This window comes from Physella acuta, unplaced genomic scaffold (assembly GCF_028476545.2).
Source record: "Physella acuta isolate Inbredline_101_S28 unplaced genomic scaffold, ASM2847654v3 ptg001469l, whole genome shotgun sequence".
In the NCBI taxonomy this organism is placed as follows: Eukaryota; Metazoa; Mollusca; class Gastropoda; family Physidae; genus Physella; species Physella acuta.
In genome coordinates, this window is record NW_026732984.1 from 5,409 (window position 1) to 28,506 (window position 23,098).

At 36.4% G+C, this 23,098-nt stretch overlaps 1 protein-coding gene across 1 annotated transcript in view; it reads right to left on the reverse strand.

Moving 5' to 3' along the window:
• Positions 1-383: 383 nt before the first annotated feature.
• LOC131928174 (lactadherin) overlaps positions 384-23,098 on the reverse strand; it is a gene marked incomplete at its 3' end in the record, with an annotated part of 28,444 nt that continues 5,729 nt past the window's right edge. The window contains exons 2-7 of the mRNA XM_059284116.1: positions 22,074-22,196; positions 21,288-21,426; positions 16,676-16,816; positions 7,084-7,256; positions 3,977-4,054; positions 384-528 (exon numbers count right to left, since the gene is read on the reverse strand). Of these exons, the coding sequence (XP_059140099.1) occupies positions 384-528; positions 3,977-4,054; positions 7,084-7,256; positions 16,676-16,816; positions 21,288-21,426; positions 22,074-22,184 (787 nt within the window). The remainder of the gene's footprint in view (positions 529-3,976; positions 4,055-7,083; positions 7,257-16,675; positions 16,817-21,287; positions 21,427-22,073; positions 22,197-23,098) is intronic.

The following is a 23,098-nucleotide window of genomic DNA, read 5'->3' on the forward strand; positions in this document are numbered from 1 at the left end:
TTTCTCCGGAATGGGGGGGGGGGGGGGGGGGGGGGGGGGGAAGGGCACATGAAATTCTAAAATTTTCGAGGGGGGCGGTGGGGGGGGGGGGGGGGCTGACACTGTTAGAAGTATATTTTCTATATTAATTCAGTTTCGTTCGAGGGTGGGAGCGGGGGGGGGGGGGGGAAAGCGGAGATGCCTGGAATAAACTCTGGTTGTGTATTAGCAACATTAGGGCTCTTGATTGGTGGGGTGGGGTTGGGGGAGGGGAGCTTTAAAAATCTTCAAAGGCTTGTAGGGATATAAACAAAAGTACAAATAATCAAAAGCTTAATTTAATTTAATATAATATAACAGAATATAATATACGATGTTATAACACCCAGTGCCAACCTACACACCTGTAAAAGGACAGCCTAGAAGTCCCGCCCTCATGGCGATCTTCCCCTTCCACTCTACGGGCTGGAACCGGACGTAGCGGGCCACGAATGGGCTGTTGAGGAAGTGGATTCTGGGAGTGTCCTTGTCCGAGTTGCCTCCAAACAACTGAGGAGCCGGAGGAGGAGGAGGAGGAGGAGGAGAAGCGACGGAGGAAGGAGACAGAGCCGAAGAGGCAGAGAGAGAAAACACATTTGATTAGTTTATTGTATATTTCATTTCAATATGGTAAACAAAAAAAAAGTATTCAAAATAAAAGTATACAAAATAAAGATATACATAATCAGAATATCAGACATAGATATAAACAAACATTTAATGATTGTGAGAAGAACAATCATTTAAAGTGCTGTGTGACTGAAAAATTGTGAAAAAAAAAATAAACAATGCAACACAAAAACACTGTGCTGATGAAGAAATAGGTCAGCACACACAATGCAGTGACGTCACAAGTGCATAGAATGCTGACGTGTTAAACAATGTGCGCATGATGGAACGACGTCATCAAAAGGGGTGGAGACTACCCTAACTAGCACATCAGGTCAACGGGTACAAGGAATGCTACGACCCATGCCTCCCTACGATTTCACAATGGGGTATTCTCCACAACGACTAGGGGGCACTAGGAACATCAATGCAAGGGGTGGACGATATACTACATTTAACACAGAACATTTAGGCATGCTTTGTTCGCCTGCTTATAAATATTTGTAAAATTTATTTTAAAAGTTTAGAAAATTTTAGAAACTATTTTTTATTCATTTTTTTTTGGGTAAGATAATTAAAAATTTTTAAAAAAAAAAGTATTTTATCAACATTAAGTTTTTGATATTGGTATCATTACATTTATTTTGAAATGTTACTTTTTTAAAAACGTAATGCAAATTATTAAATCGATTATTTGGTCGCGTGCAAGCGGTTATACGTGCAGTGTCGACACTTATAGTGTCTATTGCCAGATTTTTTCTAATCAAAACCGGAAGTTGCGACGAAGATCTGGCACGAAAAGCGGGAACAATGTTCAAATTTCACGGGAGGTAACTCTCAGTTCAATGTGCACGGCCAGTTAGTGAGTTGCGGTTATTTCGTTAGTAAGTTTTGTTAAGCTTTGGCTAAAATGATCTTTTGTTTTTTAAGTTTTGTTATTTGTTACTTCTACAACTGTTAAAACACAATCTGCTAGTAAATTAGTTGAGAAAAATCATTTAGAACTGTTACACTTTTTTTTTTTACTTTTACATTAGAAGCTCTCAAAATCTCAATTGTAGTAAACGTGAATATTAGAGAGAAAAATTTGCTAGTAAAATTGTTTGAAAAAAAACATGAATTGCTACTTGAGAAGGAATGGAATATTGCTTTTTTTCAATGAATTATTGGGTTTCTATACTTAAAATTTTATGTCGAAATTTTATTATTATTGATAAAATGCACGTTTGCGAACTGAACTTAATACAAATGTAATTGTTTGATTTGTTAATTATTTAATCTTTAAAAAAAAAATGTCTAAACTGCTTATTTTATTCGAATAAGGTAAAAATTATCTAAAAACTTTTTCAATAATATATTTAATCAACGGTAACTTTTTTTTTAAACATTGAGTTAATAGGCTACATTCATGCGTGTTTGCAGATAGCTCCAGGATACATTCAACTACAAACCGGAACTATTTTTTTCAAACCGTACATCACTTAGCTAGTGGAGTTTTGTAGGGGTGAGTCTCATGCAAGACTAACATGCAAAGGCGAGCTTAAGGTACTGGACAATCATGCGTCACAGACATGCGCAGTGGTGCGTTGGTGCGTGCAAGGTGCAAAAAGGTGTGCACGTGCGTAGGTGAGCGATACAGGTACAGGCAGCTCACGTGCTAGAGACAGACAGGTCGTGAGACCGGTGAGTTGGTTAAAGCAAAACAGAGGCTCGAAAGTCACGTGATACGAAGGCGGTTCTCATTAGGGAGGGGTGAGTGGGCGTGGCTGTAATTAAAGTGTAAGAAGGCTGATGGAAAAGAAAAAAAGGGGGGGGGTCTTTTTACTTTAAATTAATAAATTTGTAAAAAAAAACAATTTTAAATTGGCATAAAATATTAAATAGCGATGGAGATCATTATATTTAAATAATAATTGAAAGATTTTCGTACATGTTTTATGATTTTAAAAATAAATTATATAATGATAGTGAAATGGTCATTTAAAAACAATTTGTGGGGAAGGTAGTTTTAAAAAAAAAAGAGTATAATTTATTTATTTAGTTCATGTCACGTAACTTTCAAGTCCTATATCACTGCACTACTTATGTTATACGCTGATGCAGTTAACACTAAAATGCAACATGTTAAACAAATAACTACTGGCCAATCAGGCAAATTACTTATGTGTATATATATATATATATATATATATATATATATATATATATATATATATATATATATATAATATTGTTTTGCCCGATGGTCTCAAAAATGGTTTACATATAAACACATATTAAATATTTATCTAAAACAAACGTTAAGGTTATATTATAAATTATGCTTGCTATTCATTCATTAATATCTCAGTAAGCTTTCTTGATATTTTCTATGTCGAAAACATCAACACGCACAAAACCCAACTGGGTAGTGGGTGTTCATGGAACAAAGCTTATGTTTGCCTACAGTATGAAAGAGCAAGCCAAATAAACTACATGTTATAGAAGCATTTTTTTTTTACCTACACTGAAACAACATCTAGTTTTTTTTTCTATCTGCAAGACAATAGAAACTTGAAAAAATATTTCATTGCAAACATTAATGTGGCGTCGAGGGTTTCTTCTCTTGGATTTTTAGTTGGGATATTTTTAGGAATTTAATTACGTACCTGAGTCCTTTAAGTAACATACATATGTATTTTATAATTTACAAGACGGGAATAGAACCATAGTTTTAAGTTTCTTTCTTTGCCATTTTTAATTTTTTAAAATATAAATCATTTGAGCAAAAACATAATATAAACCGTGGTTATTGCCCTTTTACTGTTTACATTTCATTAAAAAGAATAGTTTTTTGACGACTTTTTTTAATGTACAGTATGTAAGAAACATCTAATATGTAAAAACTACCTTTCGTTTTAACCATAGATGGCTATGAAATAAGTGTATAAAAATCAGCTAATTTTGTTAAAAATAAAAATGATCACTTTGCACTAATTGGGGCTGGTCAGAATTTTTTGTTATTATAATAGTAGTTGTATATATTACTCGGAGTTTTAAAAATAGTTATGATGTTTGCAAAAGCCCTTAAAACTAAAAGAATTTATTATTTCGCAACGAACCTTTAAAAAATGGGTCTAGGAAACATCTAAATATAACTCCTAGAAAAGTAGGTCAAACGGAAAGTGGGGCGCACAGAAAGTAGGTCGCACAGAAAGTAGGTCTCACGAAAAGTAGGTCGCATGGAAAATAGGTCAAAATTACAGTAAATGTAGGTTAACTCTAGGACTCAGGTACGACTACACAAGACACTGGGGGGTCTACTGAGAGGGGGGGGGGGTCGGCTCTGTGCATTGTGCTTTCATCTTACCAGTCCGCTTTCCGAGTATTTGTCAGGAATTAATTGCGAGGAGGTTGTATTAAGAGATGGACTCCATAGCCAACGACTCTAGAAAGATCAGATTTGTAGCATGGTTAAGGATTAACATTAGAGAAAAAAAATTCATTAGATGTCAAATGAAGAAAAAAAATTGAAAAAAAAAAAATCTGGCGCGGGCACATGGAGTTGTCAGGAATCCTGCGGGCGTTGTATAGGAGTGACTAAAACATATTTGACTGACTAAAACATATTTGACTGACTAAAACATATTTGACTGACTAAAACATATTCGACTGACTAAAACATATTCGACTGACTAAAACATATTCGACTGACTAAAACATATTCGACTGACTAAAACATATTTGACTGACTAAAACATATTTAACTGACTAAAACATATTTGACTGACTAAAACATATTTGACTGACTAAAACATATTTGACTGACTAAAACATATTTGACTGACTAAAACATATTTGACTGACTAAAACATATTTGACTGACTAAAACATATTTGACTGACTAAAACATATTTGACTGACTTAAACATCCCAGTAACTAAAACACATAAGACTGACTAAAACACTAAGGCACATTGGACTGACTAAAACACATAAGACTGACTAAACACATACGACTGGCTAAAACACATACGACTGGCTAAAACACATAAGACTGACTAAAACACTGACTAATGCACATTGGACTGACTAAACATATAAGACTGACTAAAACACATACGACTGACTAAAACACAAATGACTGGCTAAAACTTATCCCTGTGACTAAAACACGTGCTAATGACTACAAAACTTCACTGTGACTAAAACACATACGACTGATTAAAATACACCCCCCCTATTGATTAAAACATACCCAGTGACTAAAACAGATCCCATTGACATTATACACTCATACAACTAAACCACGCGAAAGTGACTAAAACAAATCTCAGTAACAAAGGCTTATTCCAGAGACTAAAACACAATTCGCAACACACTTCGCGGTAATTGAAACGTATCTAAACACACAACAACAAAAACATCACGAATACTACTTCACAATTGTGTTACTTGTGTTCACCTACTAAAACAAAACATCCACAAGCAACATATGGACCCACACGTTTTTGTGTTATATTTACATTTGTATACATATAAATTGTTTTCAATTTCATAGCTACTTATATTAACATGGTAGAATACTTGATCACACAGTTATAAATAAATTTTGTTAAGTCATTAATTGCTTACAGTAACACAGCATTAGTAAAGCGCCTAACTCAATCGAGGCTTGAATTAACATGATACATATACATCATGACTAAGATAATTGGCTTGTAATTAAAAATGGTTAATGAATAGGCCTTCAGGCGATTGTTTACATAAAGTTAGGCTGGTGTTCTAAAGGAAAAAAGGTGTTTTTTTGTGGTGTTAACGTTAAACACACCTTAGGTTAATTATACATTGGACACACACGAAGCTTTAGGTTTTAATTATAGAACGGAATTCGATTAACGAAGCGACGCGGTAAAAAAAAAAAATTGTAGTTATCGTTACTTGATCGCAAGGGACCTTGAGTTATCGTTACTTGTTCGCAAGGGGCTTTTTAGAACATTTATTTTTTTTAAATGCGAAAAAATAAAAAAACTTTTTTTTCGTATTTTTAAAATCTATCCCACGTCGACAAGAACGAGCACACAGCACTATTGAAGACAATAAATACGTTTAAAAAACAAATTCTCTTTTTAAACAAGATACGATTGAATAAATACTAAATACCAACACGAATTTATCTCAACAGAAATATCACGAAAACACTTCAAACGTAATATAAATATAGTATCCTTTAAACAAAAATGTGTTTAATATAAATCTATGTATTGAAAATAGTCTCGTAGATAAAAAATGTTTTAAAATATGTAGAGGAGCTTTCAAACATGAAAGCAGTAAGATTGAAACACTGCATTCTTATTCAAGTATCATCAATAGTCTTATAGTAGTAGCTAGTTGTTCTTGATATTTCAACAACCGAACTTATACCGCTTGTCTTAATTAGATAACTCCTAGACTCATCTACCTAGTTTTCATGCGCTCAGTTTTAAAAAAAAACAGTCGAATGCACATAAAGCTAGAACTAGTACGTGTAAAATTAATTTAAACGTCAAGATTTTCTAGTCCTTCTAATTAAGTAACCACCAAAATGTGACAATCCTGTAATAAAAAAAGTTTACAATAACATTTGTAGACACATTTTTAAATACGATGAAGCATGTTTATTTCTTAATAATACATATTCTACAGTTCGCATGCAATCTAGATATTAAAATAATTATTTAAGTAGTTTGAATAATATGTGTGCAGTAATTAAACATACATGATCATTACAAAAAAACCCAAGGCTAAAATGTAATAGTAAAAAAAAATCTGGATAAATAATAGCAAGTATGTTGAGTAAAATCCATTACCGTAATTTCGATAAGATAATTAAAACAAGCATTTAAGCCATTCCAGGCAAATGTAATCGAAAAATGGTGCATGCTTAGATTACATTTAAAAAATAAAATGAGGATTTGATTAAACTAACGCGAATGTGATAAACTTAACCCTAAACACCGGATGCGGAAATTATGGGATTTGAATAACGTTTTTAAGTATATCCTTGCGGATTAAGGGATTAAGTATTAACCTGGAAATTGTCTAATAAAATATATATGTAACTAAAGTATGATGGATATGTAAGAATGATAGATGAAATGTAATATTAATGACCCTGTGAAAAAAAAAGTAATTAATGTGAAGTATATATATATATATATATATATATATATATATATATATATATATATATATAATATATATATATATATATATACATTTAACAAGTATAAACAGAAGCTCAACATGAAACCCTAAAACTGGCTGATCTAGATACATTAAAATTATTTGAAGCATTGAGTTCTACTAATAATAATAAACTGGCGTATCTCTTATTATTTATAATGGATTTAGATATCTAGCTTAGTAGACCTAGCAATTACTATTTCCTAAACAGACGAGCATTGCCTGTGAAGGGTTGAGGTCAAGGTCACTTACCTTGGGGTCAAGGTGATGGGCGTCCTTGTAGCTGTACCACAGGCGGGTGTCGTTGCTGTATGCGATGCGGAACCGCTGGACCCAGTGTTTCCGGTCCGAGTCGCCCCGCCCCTTGGTGATGATGCCGGTGATGAGGGTGGGGGGCCCCACGTCAATCTGTAACCACTGGGTGTCTGGGTGGGAGAAAAAACAAGTGGACGTTGTAGCAGGGGTTTTACAGTATTGAACCTGTATATTCTTTACAAAATTGAAACTGCATATTCTTTACGGTATTGAACCTGTATATTTTTTACAGTATTGAACCTGTATATTCTTTACAGTATTGAACCTCTGTAATATTTACAGTATTTAACTCGTAATTCTTTACAGTATTTAACCTCTGTATTCTTTACAGTATTTAACCTCTGTATTCTTTACAGGATTGAACCATTATATTCTTTACGGTATTTAACCTGTGTATTCTTTACAGTATTTAACATCTGTAGTCTTAAAAGTAATAAAGCTCTGTTTTCAATTGGTAAAGTGGGTTTTGTTTATGTAAACAATCATTGGAGTCGTAATAATGGCCTGGCGGTAGAGACCTGGACTGCTAAACCTTAAGTCTAGAGTTCGAATCCGGGTTCAAGTCAGTAGACCGTCCCTGAGTCCACCCAACTCTGATGGGTACCTAATTCACATTAGGGAAAGTAATAGCGGCTGGGCATAGTGCTGACCACACTATCTCTTCATATGCCAAGGTCAGAGAAACAGGTGAACTCTACTTCACTTGCCCCATAGACTGTCAGTTTTGGAAGGGGAACTTTAATCAAAATACGCTGCACACAAAATTATATAATGACATGATGTGAACTAGGGATAAGAAAGAAGTGGGGGGGGGGGGGGGGGTGTAGAGTATTAATCAAAACATTTCGAGAATTTAGAGCAAGGTGTCCCAGTGTCCGTAGGAAATCCAACTATTCCTAGGACGTCCGGACGTCTTCAGACAAACAGTGTACGTAGGAAATCCAACTATTCCTAGGACGTCCGAACGTCTTCAGACAGTGTACGTAGGAAATCCAACTATTCCTAGGACGTCCGAACGTCTTCAGACAGTGTACGTAGGAAATCCAACTATTCCTAGGACGTCCGAACGTCTTCAGACAGTGTACGTAGGAAATCCAACTATTCCCTAGGACGTCCGAACGTCTTCAGACAGTGTACGTAGGAAATCCAACTATTCTTAGGACGTCCGAACGTCTTCAGACAGTGTACGTAGGAAATCCAACTATTCCTAGGACGTCCGAACGTCTTCAGACAAACAGTGTCCGTAGGAAATCCAACTATTCCTAGAACTTTTCATCGTTTTTAGACAGACAGTGTCCGAATTATGTCCAACTGTCCGTAGGACGTCTGACTATTCATAAGACGTCCTACTGCGCGTAAGACGTCCAGCTGTTTTTAACACGTCCAACTGTCCATTGGACGTGTCCGATTCACCGCAGTTTTGACAGGCACCTGCCGTCAGTGTGGCCGCTATTCCTACTGACCAAAACAAACGCTTCAAATGGCGAGGGGGTTAGAAAAACACGTCAACTCGGAATGTCTTTATAAACCGACACAAGGAAATACAATGGTTTTCAGTTAAAGAAATGTGTTAAAATTTATGGCCTTAGACTAACAATAACAAAATATGTTTTGATACATGTCAGTTTTAGGGTTAGGTTAGATTAAGTTTAGAGCGGCATAGAGCCCCCGTAATTTTGTATAGTTTGTTTCCTTGTTGATACTTGTCAGTTTTAGGGTGAGGTTACACATTTTTTTTAGAACCCCTGTGGTATTATATGCACGAGTTTGTTCCCTTGTTATGGTATTTATTGCCCTTAGTTAACTGTGGATAAATGAAAACGAATGTGGAAGAATTAATTTTAAAAAGTTCTTTGGATATTAGTTGATATCGCAGTGTAGCATTGTAGGTGTCGAAACTAACAAGTAAGCACACTGTAAGGAACAACAACATACGTGCAAATTATGTTGTCTTTTATGTCTTGTATACGTTTTTTTTTTTAAAAAATAGGATTTCTCTACATGTAAGTGTTGTGAATGGACCTAAGTGTATGGAATGAGTTTGAGAGTATGTGTGTAGTTGAATTGAGTTAATATAGTTATGGATGGTTTGAGAGTATGTGTGTAGTTGAATAGAGTTAATATAGTTGTGGATGGTTTGAGAGTATGTGTGTAGCGGTATTAAGAAAAGATTATGAATGCGTGAATAAATAAGGATGTGACGTAGGGGAGGATGTTTTCGTTGTTAGGAAGATAGTTGAGAGTCAGTCTTGGTCTTGTCGTCGTCTTGTGAAGATGTATAGAAGTCGTCGTCCCGTCTATCGTTGATGTAGCTGTTGATATTATATGTAATAAAAGATAGAAACATCGTAGCGTCATTCTGTGTTCTTCATTGGATCGTCGTCATCTATTGTTCGTAACGTTCAGCATCGACCCGTACCGAAACTCACTTCGCAACAGTAAGCAACTACGTAGCTTAGCTGTCACACAAATCGTTAACCTTGTCTTATTTTATTAGGGACATTGCTAACTTGGTCTAAGTTTACAGGGGCATTGCTAAACGGCTGTCCCACAATGTGTACAAATATTTTAAACTGCTGTCCCACAATGTGTACACATATTTTAAACTGCTGTCCCACCATGTGTACAAAAATTTTAAACTGCTACCCCACAATGTGTACACATATTTTAAACTGCTGTCCCACAATGTGTACAGACGACACATGTAGGTGTAAGGAATGGAGATCTATCTCAACAGAGCGTGACACAACATGGCGGCCAACATGAATACCTGGGGGTCGAATAACAAGGCGTGATGGATGACGTCGTATACAGCGGCGGCGCTGCTCGGCAGGGGCGGCGCCGTCGTATTGAAAGGTGGGGTTTTTGTTTTTTGTTTACATAACTGTTGTTGGGCATGAAGGCGGGTTCAGAGGTTATGATTGTTTAAAGTTCGAGTAAATCACGTGAGGTTCTATTTTTAGCTGCTAGATTACTTTTAATGTTATAGTTGAATAAGTAATATTTTTTACATGGTATTTTTTAAAATAATAATACTACGCCGAATTGAACTCTTAAACTGAGATTAACAAACTCCCCACCCAAACCCAAATCTAAACCTAATGAGAACTTTATATATAACACTGTTACGAGTTTAGGCCTAAGTTGTAAGCAACAGAAACTACCGTATGCACACGATAATAAATGGCAGAAATACATTTAGGTAAAAGATCGGGCTCTATATCACGTGAATAATAAGCCAAAAAGGCGTCTGTAGTGGGATAACTAGGGATATTTACACCCTAAATACACAAGAAAATAAGTGAAGACTGAGCCAAAAGGACGTCTCTAGGGGGATAACTGGGAATATTTACACCCCAAATCATTATTTATAAAATTCACAATAAATACTAATAAAACCATCTAAGAAAAGAAAACAATTTTCTACAACAAAAAGGTCACATATATTTGAAATAATATATGTAATTTTTAGTGTGACTAAAAGTTATGATCTGGGTTAAATTGAAGGCTAATTATTATCAAATTAGATCAGATTTTATATTTAAAACGCTAAATATCCACCCTCTCCTATTTAAAGCGTTAATCTCAAGCACACGACCTCCCCCCCTCCCCCACCAACCACTTTACGTGTTATGAAAGTTACATCGCCACTGCTTCACAATGTAAGTCCCTTTGTCCCATCCAGGGACATAAACCAATGGTCACAGAAACAGTTCTCTACCGACAGTATCATTTACATAAGGAGAAACTAGACGTCTAGTTCCATCTCCCAATCAAAGGACACCAAGCGACTAAGTCATGGGACTTGGGCACGTGATGACAATTATAAAACCTATCTTAATCCTATTCCTATCCGTTTTACTTTTAACTAAATTTCACACCTGCAATAAATTCTTAAACTAAATGTCGTAGCGAAATGACTGTTACAGTTGCAGATTAAAGCTTAATAAAAACCAGGTGAAATGAAAATATAATCATCAATATTTATTTTGTAAATGTGGTCAAAATAATGATATTCTAAATTTGGATAATTTTTCGCAAAATAATTTTAATTATGAATAGATAATTATTTTTATTTTTTTTTGAAAATAAAAATGAATCAAACGTTAAAATTCAGATGAACTTTTGGTTTTTACCCTTGAAATAACCAAAATAATACCCCACGACCCGTAACTCTAGCAAAATAAAAAAAAAAACCACACGTTTGATGTCTTTTGGGTGGAGCAGCAAAACGCTGACAGTTACAGCCCCTTGCGACAGGCCGAGATTTATCTTCCCCTGTTCTACAATGGGTTCCCCAACACATTTGTCCCAGTCCTGTTGAGGCCGGCTCTACAGCGAGTCTCATTTACAAGCTGGGGGTAATTTATATATCAGGACCTGTTCATTTTTCTTACGTGTAAACTTTAGTGCGTAAATATGTCATGTTTTCAGTTTCATGTTCATGGGCATTTCATTCATTCATAAATGCCATGCTGTTTCTGAGTTAACCCTTTAACTCCTAATATTCCCTAGTAATTCTCAATTAACCCTTCAATTCCCAATATTTCCTACTATTTCAGATTTAACCCATTAATTCCCAATTTTATCTATAAATTCTGAGCTAACACTTCAATTCCCAATTTTCGCTATAAATTATGAGCTAACGCTTTAATTCCCAAAATTCCCTACTGATTCCGTATTAACCCTTCCATTCCCAATATTCCCTGGTAAATCGACGCTAACCATTCAGTTCTCAATATTCTTGATTAACTCTGAGTTAACCCTTGAATTCCCAATATGTTCCTGCTTATTCTATGTCGACCCTCCAATCTATAGCGACTCCTACTGAATCAGTCTCCAACTACAAGCGCCATACAACAATACCTGCTGTAAGTTGTAAAAAAAAAATATCCGTGAATATGTAAAGAAACTATAGCCATCGTCCTTCACCTTTATCTCCTCATACCAACACCCCCCCCCCTCTTCATATGATACCCGTGCATGTCTGCATGTTTAACAAGAGTGAGTACTAAATGTTCTCACGTTTGAAGCTTTGTAAGACCTTTTCGGATTGTAAGCGGTTTAGATTTTTCAACACGTACACATGGGCATTAGCTTCACGGCGAACTGAAATTTCGTTTTACAAAAGCGAACTAATGCTCCTCTTTCAGACCTAACGATCCATAGGACACATGAAGTATAATTCATATGTATATTGATCTCCGCATATGAAGCGATTGTGTGGTCAGAACCAGTGTCCCTCTAAGCTGCGCGGTTGCGCGGCCGCGCAGTAGTTCCGAACCTGCCGCGCAGTCCTTTTGTAAAAAAAACATATTTCTTGTATAAGACTTTTAGAACACCACGCACACAAAATACACTTTGCACACTAGCCTTCTCCCCTTAGAGGGAATTGGTCAGAACTATACCCAGCCGAATTTACTTTAACCTAACATGAGTAAGGGGCTTATCAGAGCTAGGTGGACATCCTGCAGTCTGAGTCCGAACCGAGATCCGAACTTGTGACCTTCGGGTTAGCAGCCGAACGCTCTACCTTTCGACCCAGCTGTTCCATTTGTTTTACTAATCGAGGTACCAAATAATTACCCTACATTCGTATCCCATAAGCCTGAGTGTGACACTGAGGAATAGTGATTAAAGTTTTATAATCCTTTTCTCTATGTAGTAGGAGGGATGTGCTAACGTGTAGTTTATGGTTAAAATGTCGTTAATAATAAAATGTAACAGTAATCAGTATTAATTAGATAAGAATAATTCTATTATCGAAAAGTTTAGGATGAAAAGTCTCGGGGCCAAAATATGAACCTAGCTTCTTCTTCTTCTTCGTTCTTAATTTTTAGTGTTGGGAGGGATCGAGCCTTATCTGCCAGAGGGTTTAAACTCGAAACTTTTTTCGAATTTATCAACCATGAGCTTTGCCGACTCGCCCACGCCTCCATCACAATTAAGGATTATGTGTCAACTGATTTTGCGCCATTGAGGCCATTGACTCCGATTTCAGCCTGCTTTTCTTTTCGGATTTGCTTCCATAGCCTTTGTCCAACCAAGAACAAACTACAAGCCAGCAGTTGTTTGATTTTGGAGTTGTCTCTCCTAGAAGAGTGGCTGTCCCTAGCTAACGAGCCTCATCTGCCCGAGGGTTCGAACTCGAAACTTTTGGGTTTAGCAACAATGAGCATTACCGGCTCGACCACGCCGACCCCTATGAAGCTAGCGTTACTTGTATTCGAACCAGGAAGCTTTGAGTCTGCGTCTAGGCTCCTTAAAGATACCAACGCCCTTCACGATTAAGGTTGTCCAGATTTTATGGGAGTTTAAAAAGACATTGATTCACGATGTTGCTGTCAGTTTCCGCGTTCCGGATATTTTATGCGAGGTATGAATCTCCGAAAATTTACATTCAATGAAATTTAAAATTAGAAACTATAGAGGTTAGAGGCTATCTGAAGATGTTCGGATAATTGAGATAATGAAATAAAAAGTATGACCTTAAAAAGGTTGGAGGCTATCTAAGGGCGTTCGGATAATAGGGCTGGTAAGTAGGTCACCAACCAGTTCTATGGCTCATGCAGGTTTTGTTGAGCCGTAGAACTGGTTGGTGACCTACTTACCAGACCTATTGAGACGATGATAAACGAAGTATGGAATTGTCTTAAAGAGGTTGTTGAGTATCTGAACAGTAACGGATCATAGGTGAGCATTATGTATTTACTTAGCGTATGGGGTATTAATATCGTAAATAAGAAAGGCTTCATATCGTGGAATGTTAAACATACGCGGTTCTCTTTATTTCTTTCTTAGGAGTAAAAAATAACTCATCATTAACAAATCGTCATTGTTTTAATAAATAATTGCATGATTAGCCTCAGTATTTCTTTTAGAAGTTTTTCTCTGGGTGGTATTTGAAACTTTGAAGGGGGGGAGGGGGCAGACACGGGTAAAAGTCTACATTTGCCATTGCTAAATAAATCCTATTTCGTTCGGGGGTGGGGGTGGGGCCAGGTGGGGGAAGTAGGGTGAAAAGGGGGCGGTAGACGTGCTTTGGTTGGATGGGTGTCCCCCGCCCCTCCGAAAATGCCTGAAAGAAACACTGTTTAGCCTTAAGAAAAAATGCCGAGCAAAGCCAAACTTTTTTTTTTACTCAAGTTTAGGTCTAAACAACTGCACCCATACTTAGCTATTTGAAAAGTAATTGCATGCTTAGTCTTTAGGCAAACACCAAGAACACAGCCGTATAGTTTATTAAAATTAATTAGCGGAAGAAAGTTACAGTTGCGTTGAAATACACGTGTATAACTAATCTTGATATTTGAGTTTTCGGATAACTGGGAAAACAAGAAGAACAAATTTGCGAGCTGAGCTGCTGGGGGGGGGGGGGGGAGAATGTTAAAGGGGGCTGTGATCAAAGGCTGACAAGTTGTTCTGATGGTACTTGGCGAAATGCAAATCTCGTTTTGACAAGGCACGCCACGGTGGAGGGTTGGAACAGGTGACTGGTGTGGGGGTGTGGGTGGGCTACACTTGTGTGTGGGGGTGTGGGTGGGCTACACTTGTGTGTGGGGGTGTGTGGGAATTTGATAGGGGTGGTGAATGGTGTTTGAAAATGTGGGGGTGTTGGTGGGCTACACTTGTGTTGGGGTGTGGGTGGGCTACATTTGTGGGTGTGGGTGGGCTACATTTGTGTGTGTGGGTGGGCTACATTTGTGTGTGGGGATAGAGCTTAGATAAAATGGCTTTATTGAGCTTAGCTAAAGACGCCTCATGGAGCTTACATCAGGTCTGAAATGTGTGGAGCTTGGATTTGACTTTCACAGTATACGTTTAGATTAAAAATAAAGCCTTCCAGCCACTATATAAAAATGAAATAAAAATTAACCCTGCTTAAATATTCTAAACCGGTACCTGTTAAACAATCTATAGATGTAGTTTTACAGTAATTTAACCCCACTAGTAATTTCATTGCGTAAATAGCGATACCGATTTAACTCACTTAACCGTACACCCAGCCCATTCAATGTTCCTCAAACTATCACTAGCCATTAGCAATAACCATAGACATAAGCGTTAAACTCATTGTTATCTGTTTTACAAATACATATGAAAGATTGCTGGATAAAAGATTTAAAAAAAAACCAAGAATCACAACAAGAAACAATACAATAAAATATTGATAATAAGTACATAACGATTGCAAAAATTAGTTTTAAATCAGAATTCATTTACATAAAGAAGTAGACATTGACATGGGCGTTACCACGGCAACCTGACGTCAGTTCCCCGCTTTGATCAACCACGTAAAAGAGTGGCTTGTGATGAAGAGAGGGGGATGACGCGGGGTGATCCTGGTGCCCTAATAAACAGACATTAACGTATAGAGTGCTGTCATGACCTAATCCTTGAGTGCCAGATTTAGGTCATGGGATTTGACATACGCACCCCCCCCCCCTCTTAATTCTCCATCCGCCCTCGTTAAGTAACGTATTCACGAGATTCTAATTTTAAAAATGTAAATTTTCAACATGAAATCTTTTTTGGTAACCGAACTTTTTTGGAGCTATGTGTGTTTGTGTTGTTGTATGTGTGTATTATTGTATGTGTGGTTGTTAATGTGGTTGTATGGGTGTTGTTGTATGTACCCCATAATCAGACACCATACATTGGGTCGGCGTGGTCGGGTCGGTAAAGCTCATGGTCGCTAATTCAAAAAGTACCGAGTTCAGACCCTCGGACAGATGAGGCTCGTTAGCTTGGGACAGCCACTCATCTAGGAGAGACAACTCCAAAATCAAACAACTGCTGCCTTTATGTTTTTTGTGGTTGGACAAAGGCTTTGGTAGCAAATCCAAAAAAAAAGCAGGCTGAAATCGGAGTCAATGGCTTTAATGGCGCATAACAGGTTGACATGTAATTTCTAACTGGTGTGGGGGGAAATAAATCACGTCCAACATTACAATTAAGAATGAAGATGAAGAAGAAGGCACCAAACAGAAATATGACCACAAGTTGTGATCTGATATCTACTAACAAATAAAACTCTCCCTAAATGTAACTTTTTTACCTTTTTTACAAACAGAAATCTGCGCAAAAAGATTTATGACAAAAAACAGAAATCAGCCCACATGTATTTTCTGCATTAAATAAATTTGCCCAAATAAAAAATTAGACCCAACAATAAATCTGCCCCAAACATAAATCTGCCCCAAACTAAAATCTGCACAAAGCATAAATCTGCCCCAAACATAAATCTGTCTCAAACATGAATCTACCCAAACTAAAATCTGCCCCAAGCATAAATCTGTCCCAAACATGAATCTACCCAAACAAAAATCTGCCCCCCAAACAAAAATCTGCCCCAAGCATAAATCTGCCCCAAACATGAATCTACCCAAACAAAAATCTGCCGCAAGCATAAATCTGCCCCAAACATAAATCTGCACCAAACATACATCTGCCCCAAACATGAATCTGCCCCAAACATGAATCTACCCAAAACAAAAATCTGTCCCCAATCTGCCCAGTGTTTTCTTACCGTTCTGTTTCTTGGAGCACCAGGCCTTGCTACTCAGCACGTGACCATCCTCCGGCTGACATGAGCTTCCCTTCTGGAACTTTCTAGACGTGGAGGCGGTAATCTTGCCGTAGGGCGGGAGACCCAGGGGTTCTTTGCACACTGGGGGAGAAAATCACACGGTCAATAAACAATAAATCGATCAGATTATAAGGGAATAGTCAGATTATAAGGAAATAGTCAGATTGTAAGGAAATAGATTATAAGGAAACAAATTATAATGAAATAGTCAGATAATAAGGAAATAGTCAGATTATAAGGAAATAGTCAGATTATAAGGAAAGTCAGATTATAAGGAAATAGATTATGAGGAAATAGTCAGATCATAAGGAAATAGTCAGATTATAAGGAAATAGTCAGATTGTAAGGAAATAGTCAGATTGCAAGGAAATAGTAAGATTATAAGGAAATAGTCAGATTATAAGGAAATAGTCAGATTATAAGGAAATAGTCAGATTATAAGGAAATAGTCTGATTATAAAGAAATAGTCAGATTATAAGGAAATAGATTATAAGGAAATAGTCAGATTATAAGGAAATAGTCAGATTATAAGGAAATAGATTATAGGAAATAGTCAGATTATAAGGAAATAGTCAGATTGTAAGGAAATAGTCAGATTATAAGGAAATAGTTAGGTTATAAGGAAATAGTCAGATTATAAGGAAATAAGATTATAAGGAAAGTCAGATTATAAGGAAAGTCAGATTATAAGGAAAGTCAGATTGTAAGGAAAGTCAGATTATAAGGAAATAGATTATAAGGCAATAACGCGAAACTAAATAGAGAGTATCACGTCATTTTTGTTGTAGAAGCGTGATGCAATATAGTCTACAGGCTAGCTAGTGACCAAGGCTTATATTTAAAAAGGTACTTAATTTACTGTTGGTTTGATGTTGATATGTAAATTTATATGTACGTTTCTCTATGTAGATTTATATACATCTTTCGGTTTCTATGTAGATTTTAATGTATGCTGCACTGTAGATTTACATATAGGTTTATTTAAATGTTTATATTTAGGTTCTATATTTAGTTTTATATGTGGGTCTATATATAGGTTTTTTATGAACCTTTATACGTACGTTTCGTAGGTTCATATGTAAGTATTTATGTAGGTATATGTGGAGCCTACTAATCAGGAAGTTTGTATTTGTAGATGTTTGAGTAAACTTAAAAGGGACGTGTTTGCCAGATGGTACAATTTTTTTTATAAAAAACAAAAATTCATTATAGCAGAGGTCAAGGTCATTTCTTGAACAAAGACCAAAGGTAAACACGAAGGGCGTATTTTAGCCAAGACACGGAAGTCTGCATTTTTTTTTTTTTTTTGGTGCGAGGTTTAAACTTTTTGAATTTAAAAAAAAGAAAAAAAAAGTTTTAATATAAATGTACATAAACGTGACGTTTTGAAGTTTTCATTACGGCGAGGAGAGCGGACACAAAGGATAACGAGGGAGACGTTGATATTCATCTCGCCCCTCCCCTCCCCCCCCCCCCCCCCCCCCCTCTAGCGATCCTTCTTCAACTTGGTAGACTAGACGTCTCTTTCTATTAGAATTTACACTTTTATAAGGGGAGATAACACAAAATCTAATTATTCAAACGTGTTGTGTTTATATATAAAATAAATATGTATATATATATATATATACATATATATATATATATATATATATATATATATATATATATATATATATATATATATATATATCACGCTTATAAATAAAAATGTCCATGTTTTTGTTACAATTAGATATAACGGCCTGATGCATCTTACTGTTGTGAAACGGACAAAAAAACAACAACAATTATCGTCGATGTGATATAGGCTGGTCGGCGTCTATTTAGCTTTAACCTGCCGCCCCTTATACATTTAACTTCATCTCCCCTCTCCCCCCCCCACTTTCTGTAGCGATCCTTCTTCCACCTCCTTATACATCTACTTCATCTTTAATAACATAATCACAACTTAAAACAGGATGATATTTTAAAATTTAAGAATGTTAATTTAAACATAGTTTTGTTAAAATAAAATAATGTTACAGTAATCTCCATTCATCTAAAGTGCCAGCATACATCTTTCAGACCTGAAGCTTACGGTAAAACCCCTTTTTCCTTCAGACACAATAAATGTAACTATTACAAAATTGAAATTAACTAACTATAATAGCAGTAATAATTTTTAAATTATTTTTCTTGTTTTATATCTAGAGAGAAGAATTAAAACTAAGAGCTATTAACTTTTGAAAGTGGGAGTGATTATTTAATTAAATTTATTGTTTAATTAAAGTAGGAAGAGGGTTGGAATTGGCCCATGCCGAGGGGAATTTATGAAGGTAGAAATTGCTTGTGACAATAGCAGATGTTGGTGATGCTGCAAGTCACATACCTAAGTGGTGGAGGATTGGGGGGGGGGGTAGGGAAGAGAGTTGGAGGAGAAAGGGAGGATGGGTGGGAATGGGAGGAGTATGGGATAAGGATGGGAGGAGTATGGGATAAGGATGGGAGGAGTATGGGATAAGGATGGGAGGAGTATGGGATAAGGATGGGAGGAGTATGGGATAAGGATGGGAGGAGTATGAGATAAGGATGGGCGGAGGATGGGATGAGAATGGGGGAATGGGATGAGGATGGGATGAGGATGGGGGGAATTGGAGAAGGATGGGATGAGAGTAGGAAGGCAGGTAATAAAGGTCGGGGAGAAGGTTTTGATGTTTGAAATATTTTTGTTTAAAATATACTTAGATTATTCAAATTTGAATGTAGAAATTTATACTCGTTTTTTATCAAAGCTCTTCCGTTCTTTATTGTTATGTATACACTCTCCGTTGTTAGTTCGGATAATTTTACTGTCATTTTAATCCTCACACTAATCCTGTATCTAACACTAATCCACACAATAACGTCAATCACAAAAATTTGAAAAAAAATGGAGTTCACCTAAACTTAGAGTTTTCTTACAAGAAAATTTTCAAAACGGATTTGATGATTGGTCAATAAATTTATTTTCAAAGCGGATTTGATGATTGGTCAATAAATTTGAGTTCAACTAGCAATTAACACAACACATTAACAAGCTAATTAATCAACAGATAAGTCAATCGTGCCTTAAAGAATTTAGTGCATTCAATACGCCCTGAAGATCAAGGGCAATAAGTCCTGATGTAAAACGCGAGTGTGGGACTATAAAAGTGACGGCGAATAATAGGACAGTCGGGCTCATTATGGGACAGTTCCCCACACAAACACGTAGAGAAATAAACTCGTTACATCCTTGAAGGTGTTGGTACAGAAGTCATAACAGACAGCACCATCTGTCATGGTCATCTGTCAAAGGGCGGAGTATAATCCTTAATCTTTCAGCTGAGATGACCTAGATACGAGCGCGAAAAAATGCCATCTGGCCACCAGGCCCGTATATAACCACGGGGCAAAAAGAACTAGTACTTGTAATTCGAGTTAATACGTGTGCAGAGTATTAAGCTGAGTTCATTAAGTACACGTCATTATTTTTACTAATTAAGATTTATGGGAATGTTTAATTTTCAGATGTCCTTCTATTCGGAGTTAAGGCAAGGGGAAGTAGAGTTAGCGTGTTAAATATATTTACAAAGTCGAGACCTTAGAACTTCTATATCTACAATAGACTCATTTAAATGTAGAACTCGCACCCTAGTAATTTTAAAGGCTTTGACAAGTCAAAAATGGATATTAAAGGAGATGCGTTCAGACTTTAAATACAGTAGGCCTACATGGATTTTTACCTAAACACAAACATCAGTATTTAAAAGACGCGTTTACTAGATAATAATGAGTACGTTATTTGCTTAGGTGAAGTCTGTAATGAAATAATATCAGGATTATCTAGATTAATATGGAATGTACCATTTTAACAAATTGACTTTTTAGTAGTGGGGTGAGGCGGTGGGTTGAGGCTGTGCGTGTTTGTGTGTGTGTGTGGGAAGGGGGAGGTGAGTCGGTTACTGTAGTTCAAATGAGATATTCTATCGCTATTTTACCCTTTGAATAAAAACCATTAAATTCAACTGGGCTACATCCATTATATATATATATATATATATATATATATATATATATATATATATATATATATATATATATATATATATATATATTTCTCGTCAACATTCTAACCCACATGACGTTTGGTGTCACCATTTACCCCATAAAACTTAGATGGTCACCATTCTACCCAACAAGACATTCGGTATCACCACTCTACCCCACACAACTTTGGTGTCACCAATTGACACCACACGATTTTTATGTCACCATCCAATCCCACATGACTTTTGTATCACCATTTATAATCCACACACCTTTTGAAGCCACCATTGACTTTATGGTCACCATTTTTACCCCACACGAATATCACCAGCCTATCCCACATAACAATTAGTGTCACTATTCCGCCCCACACAATACTGATTTTACCCACTCCCTCCATTAAAAAAACAAACAAAAAAAAAAAAAAAAAAAAAAAAAATCTCCACACAACCACAATCCAAACCAATAAATCAAATAAAAATAAATCCACTGATTACTCACATTGACATCCCATAATTTCGACACGCATGCTTGGATGCCTGTTCCATTGAACGGTGTGAAATTTGATGTAGCGAGCTATGATGGGCTGGTCCAGGTAGTTGTGTTTTACAGAGAAGGAGTCGATGTTACCTTCAAATAGCTGAGGGAAAAAAGGTAATGTCAGGTGAGAATGGGAGTCATAAGGCTTGAGTCATGGGAGTCAAATATAGGTTGAGTCATGGGAGTCACATTACGTGAATATGGGAGTCAAATTACGTTTGTCTTTGGGATCACATAACTTGAGTCATGGGAGTCACATAGCTTGCGTCCTGAGAGATATGGCTTGAGTCATGGGAGTCATATAACGTGAGTCATGGGAGTCACATTAGGTAAATATGAGAGTCATGGAATATGAGTTACGGGAGTCAAATAACGTGAGTCATGGGAGTCACATAAGGTGGGACATGGGGATCATATTACGTGAATATGGGAGTAACGATTATAATTCCAGCATAGGAGTTTAGTTAATATTGGGAGTCATGGTAGTCAATGTTATAATGGTTGTAATAGGAGTCAGGGTTATAATGCAAATCAGGGTTATAAAGGGAGTCGTGGGCGTCAGTGTTGTAATGAGAGTCAATGGAGTCAGTGTTGTATATGTGGAGTCAGTACTGTTATGAGAGTCGAGGGAGTCAGTGTTGTAATGATAGTCGAGGAGTCAGTGTTGTAATGATAGTCGAGGGAGTCAGTACTGTAATAAGAGTCGAGGGAGTCAGTGTTCTACATTTGGAGTCAGGATGTACTCACCCACTGGTTGCCGTAGTTGTCTGTGACGTAGTTCCAGTGGTAGGCGTCCATGCTGTAAGACACGTGGAAACGTGTGACCCACTCGGACCCGTCCCCGCGACCCTGGGTCATGACCCCAGTCACCTGCACACGTCGGAAATTAATTAAGATAAATAAATAAAAATTGATAATTTGATTATATAATGTTATATAAACAAATTGAAAAAAAATACTTTCATTTCTTTATTACATAAAAACATTATATATATATATATATATATATATATATATATATATATATATATATATATATATATATATATATATATATATATATATCTACAAATAGCCTGTGTTGCACACACACACACACACATATATATATATATATATATATATATATATATATATATATATATATATATATATATATATATATATATCGTCTATATAAATATGAATAAAGGCGGCGCTGCGGTATTTAAATAGACTGTTGTATGCGTTTTTTTAAATGTGTTTATTTTGGTTTTTCATCGAAAATAAAGGATTCTAGTTTTGTGTTGTTTTGCTTGTCTATGTATTTCAATATATTCATGTTGACTTAACATTGTAATCGGTTGCGAAAAAATAAACATAAAGACATTTACACAGAAAATTGCGTTTCGACCTTAGGTCTTCGTCTAACTATCACGTCTTTATTCGCAAACCCATAACTAGTTCTACTATGTAGACCAGGGGTATCGAAACTTTTCAGTCCGAGGGCCGCATTAACTATCAAATTTCAGTTCGGGGGCCAGTTTCTTCCAGGCATGTCTTTGATTTATCTGAGCAAAGTTCCTCAGCCATCACCAACAAACGTTTTCTTCCGTGGACAAAAAGATCTCCGCGGGCCGGATGAGAGGACCTCGCGGGCCGCATTCGGCCCGCGGGCCGTAGTTTGGAGACCCCTGATGTAGACAATTGAAGACGAAAAAAACGATTAATAAAAATCTCCCGCTTTAAGCTGTTTGCTCAACTGGGGAATCTTCTCTCTGATATACAAACAG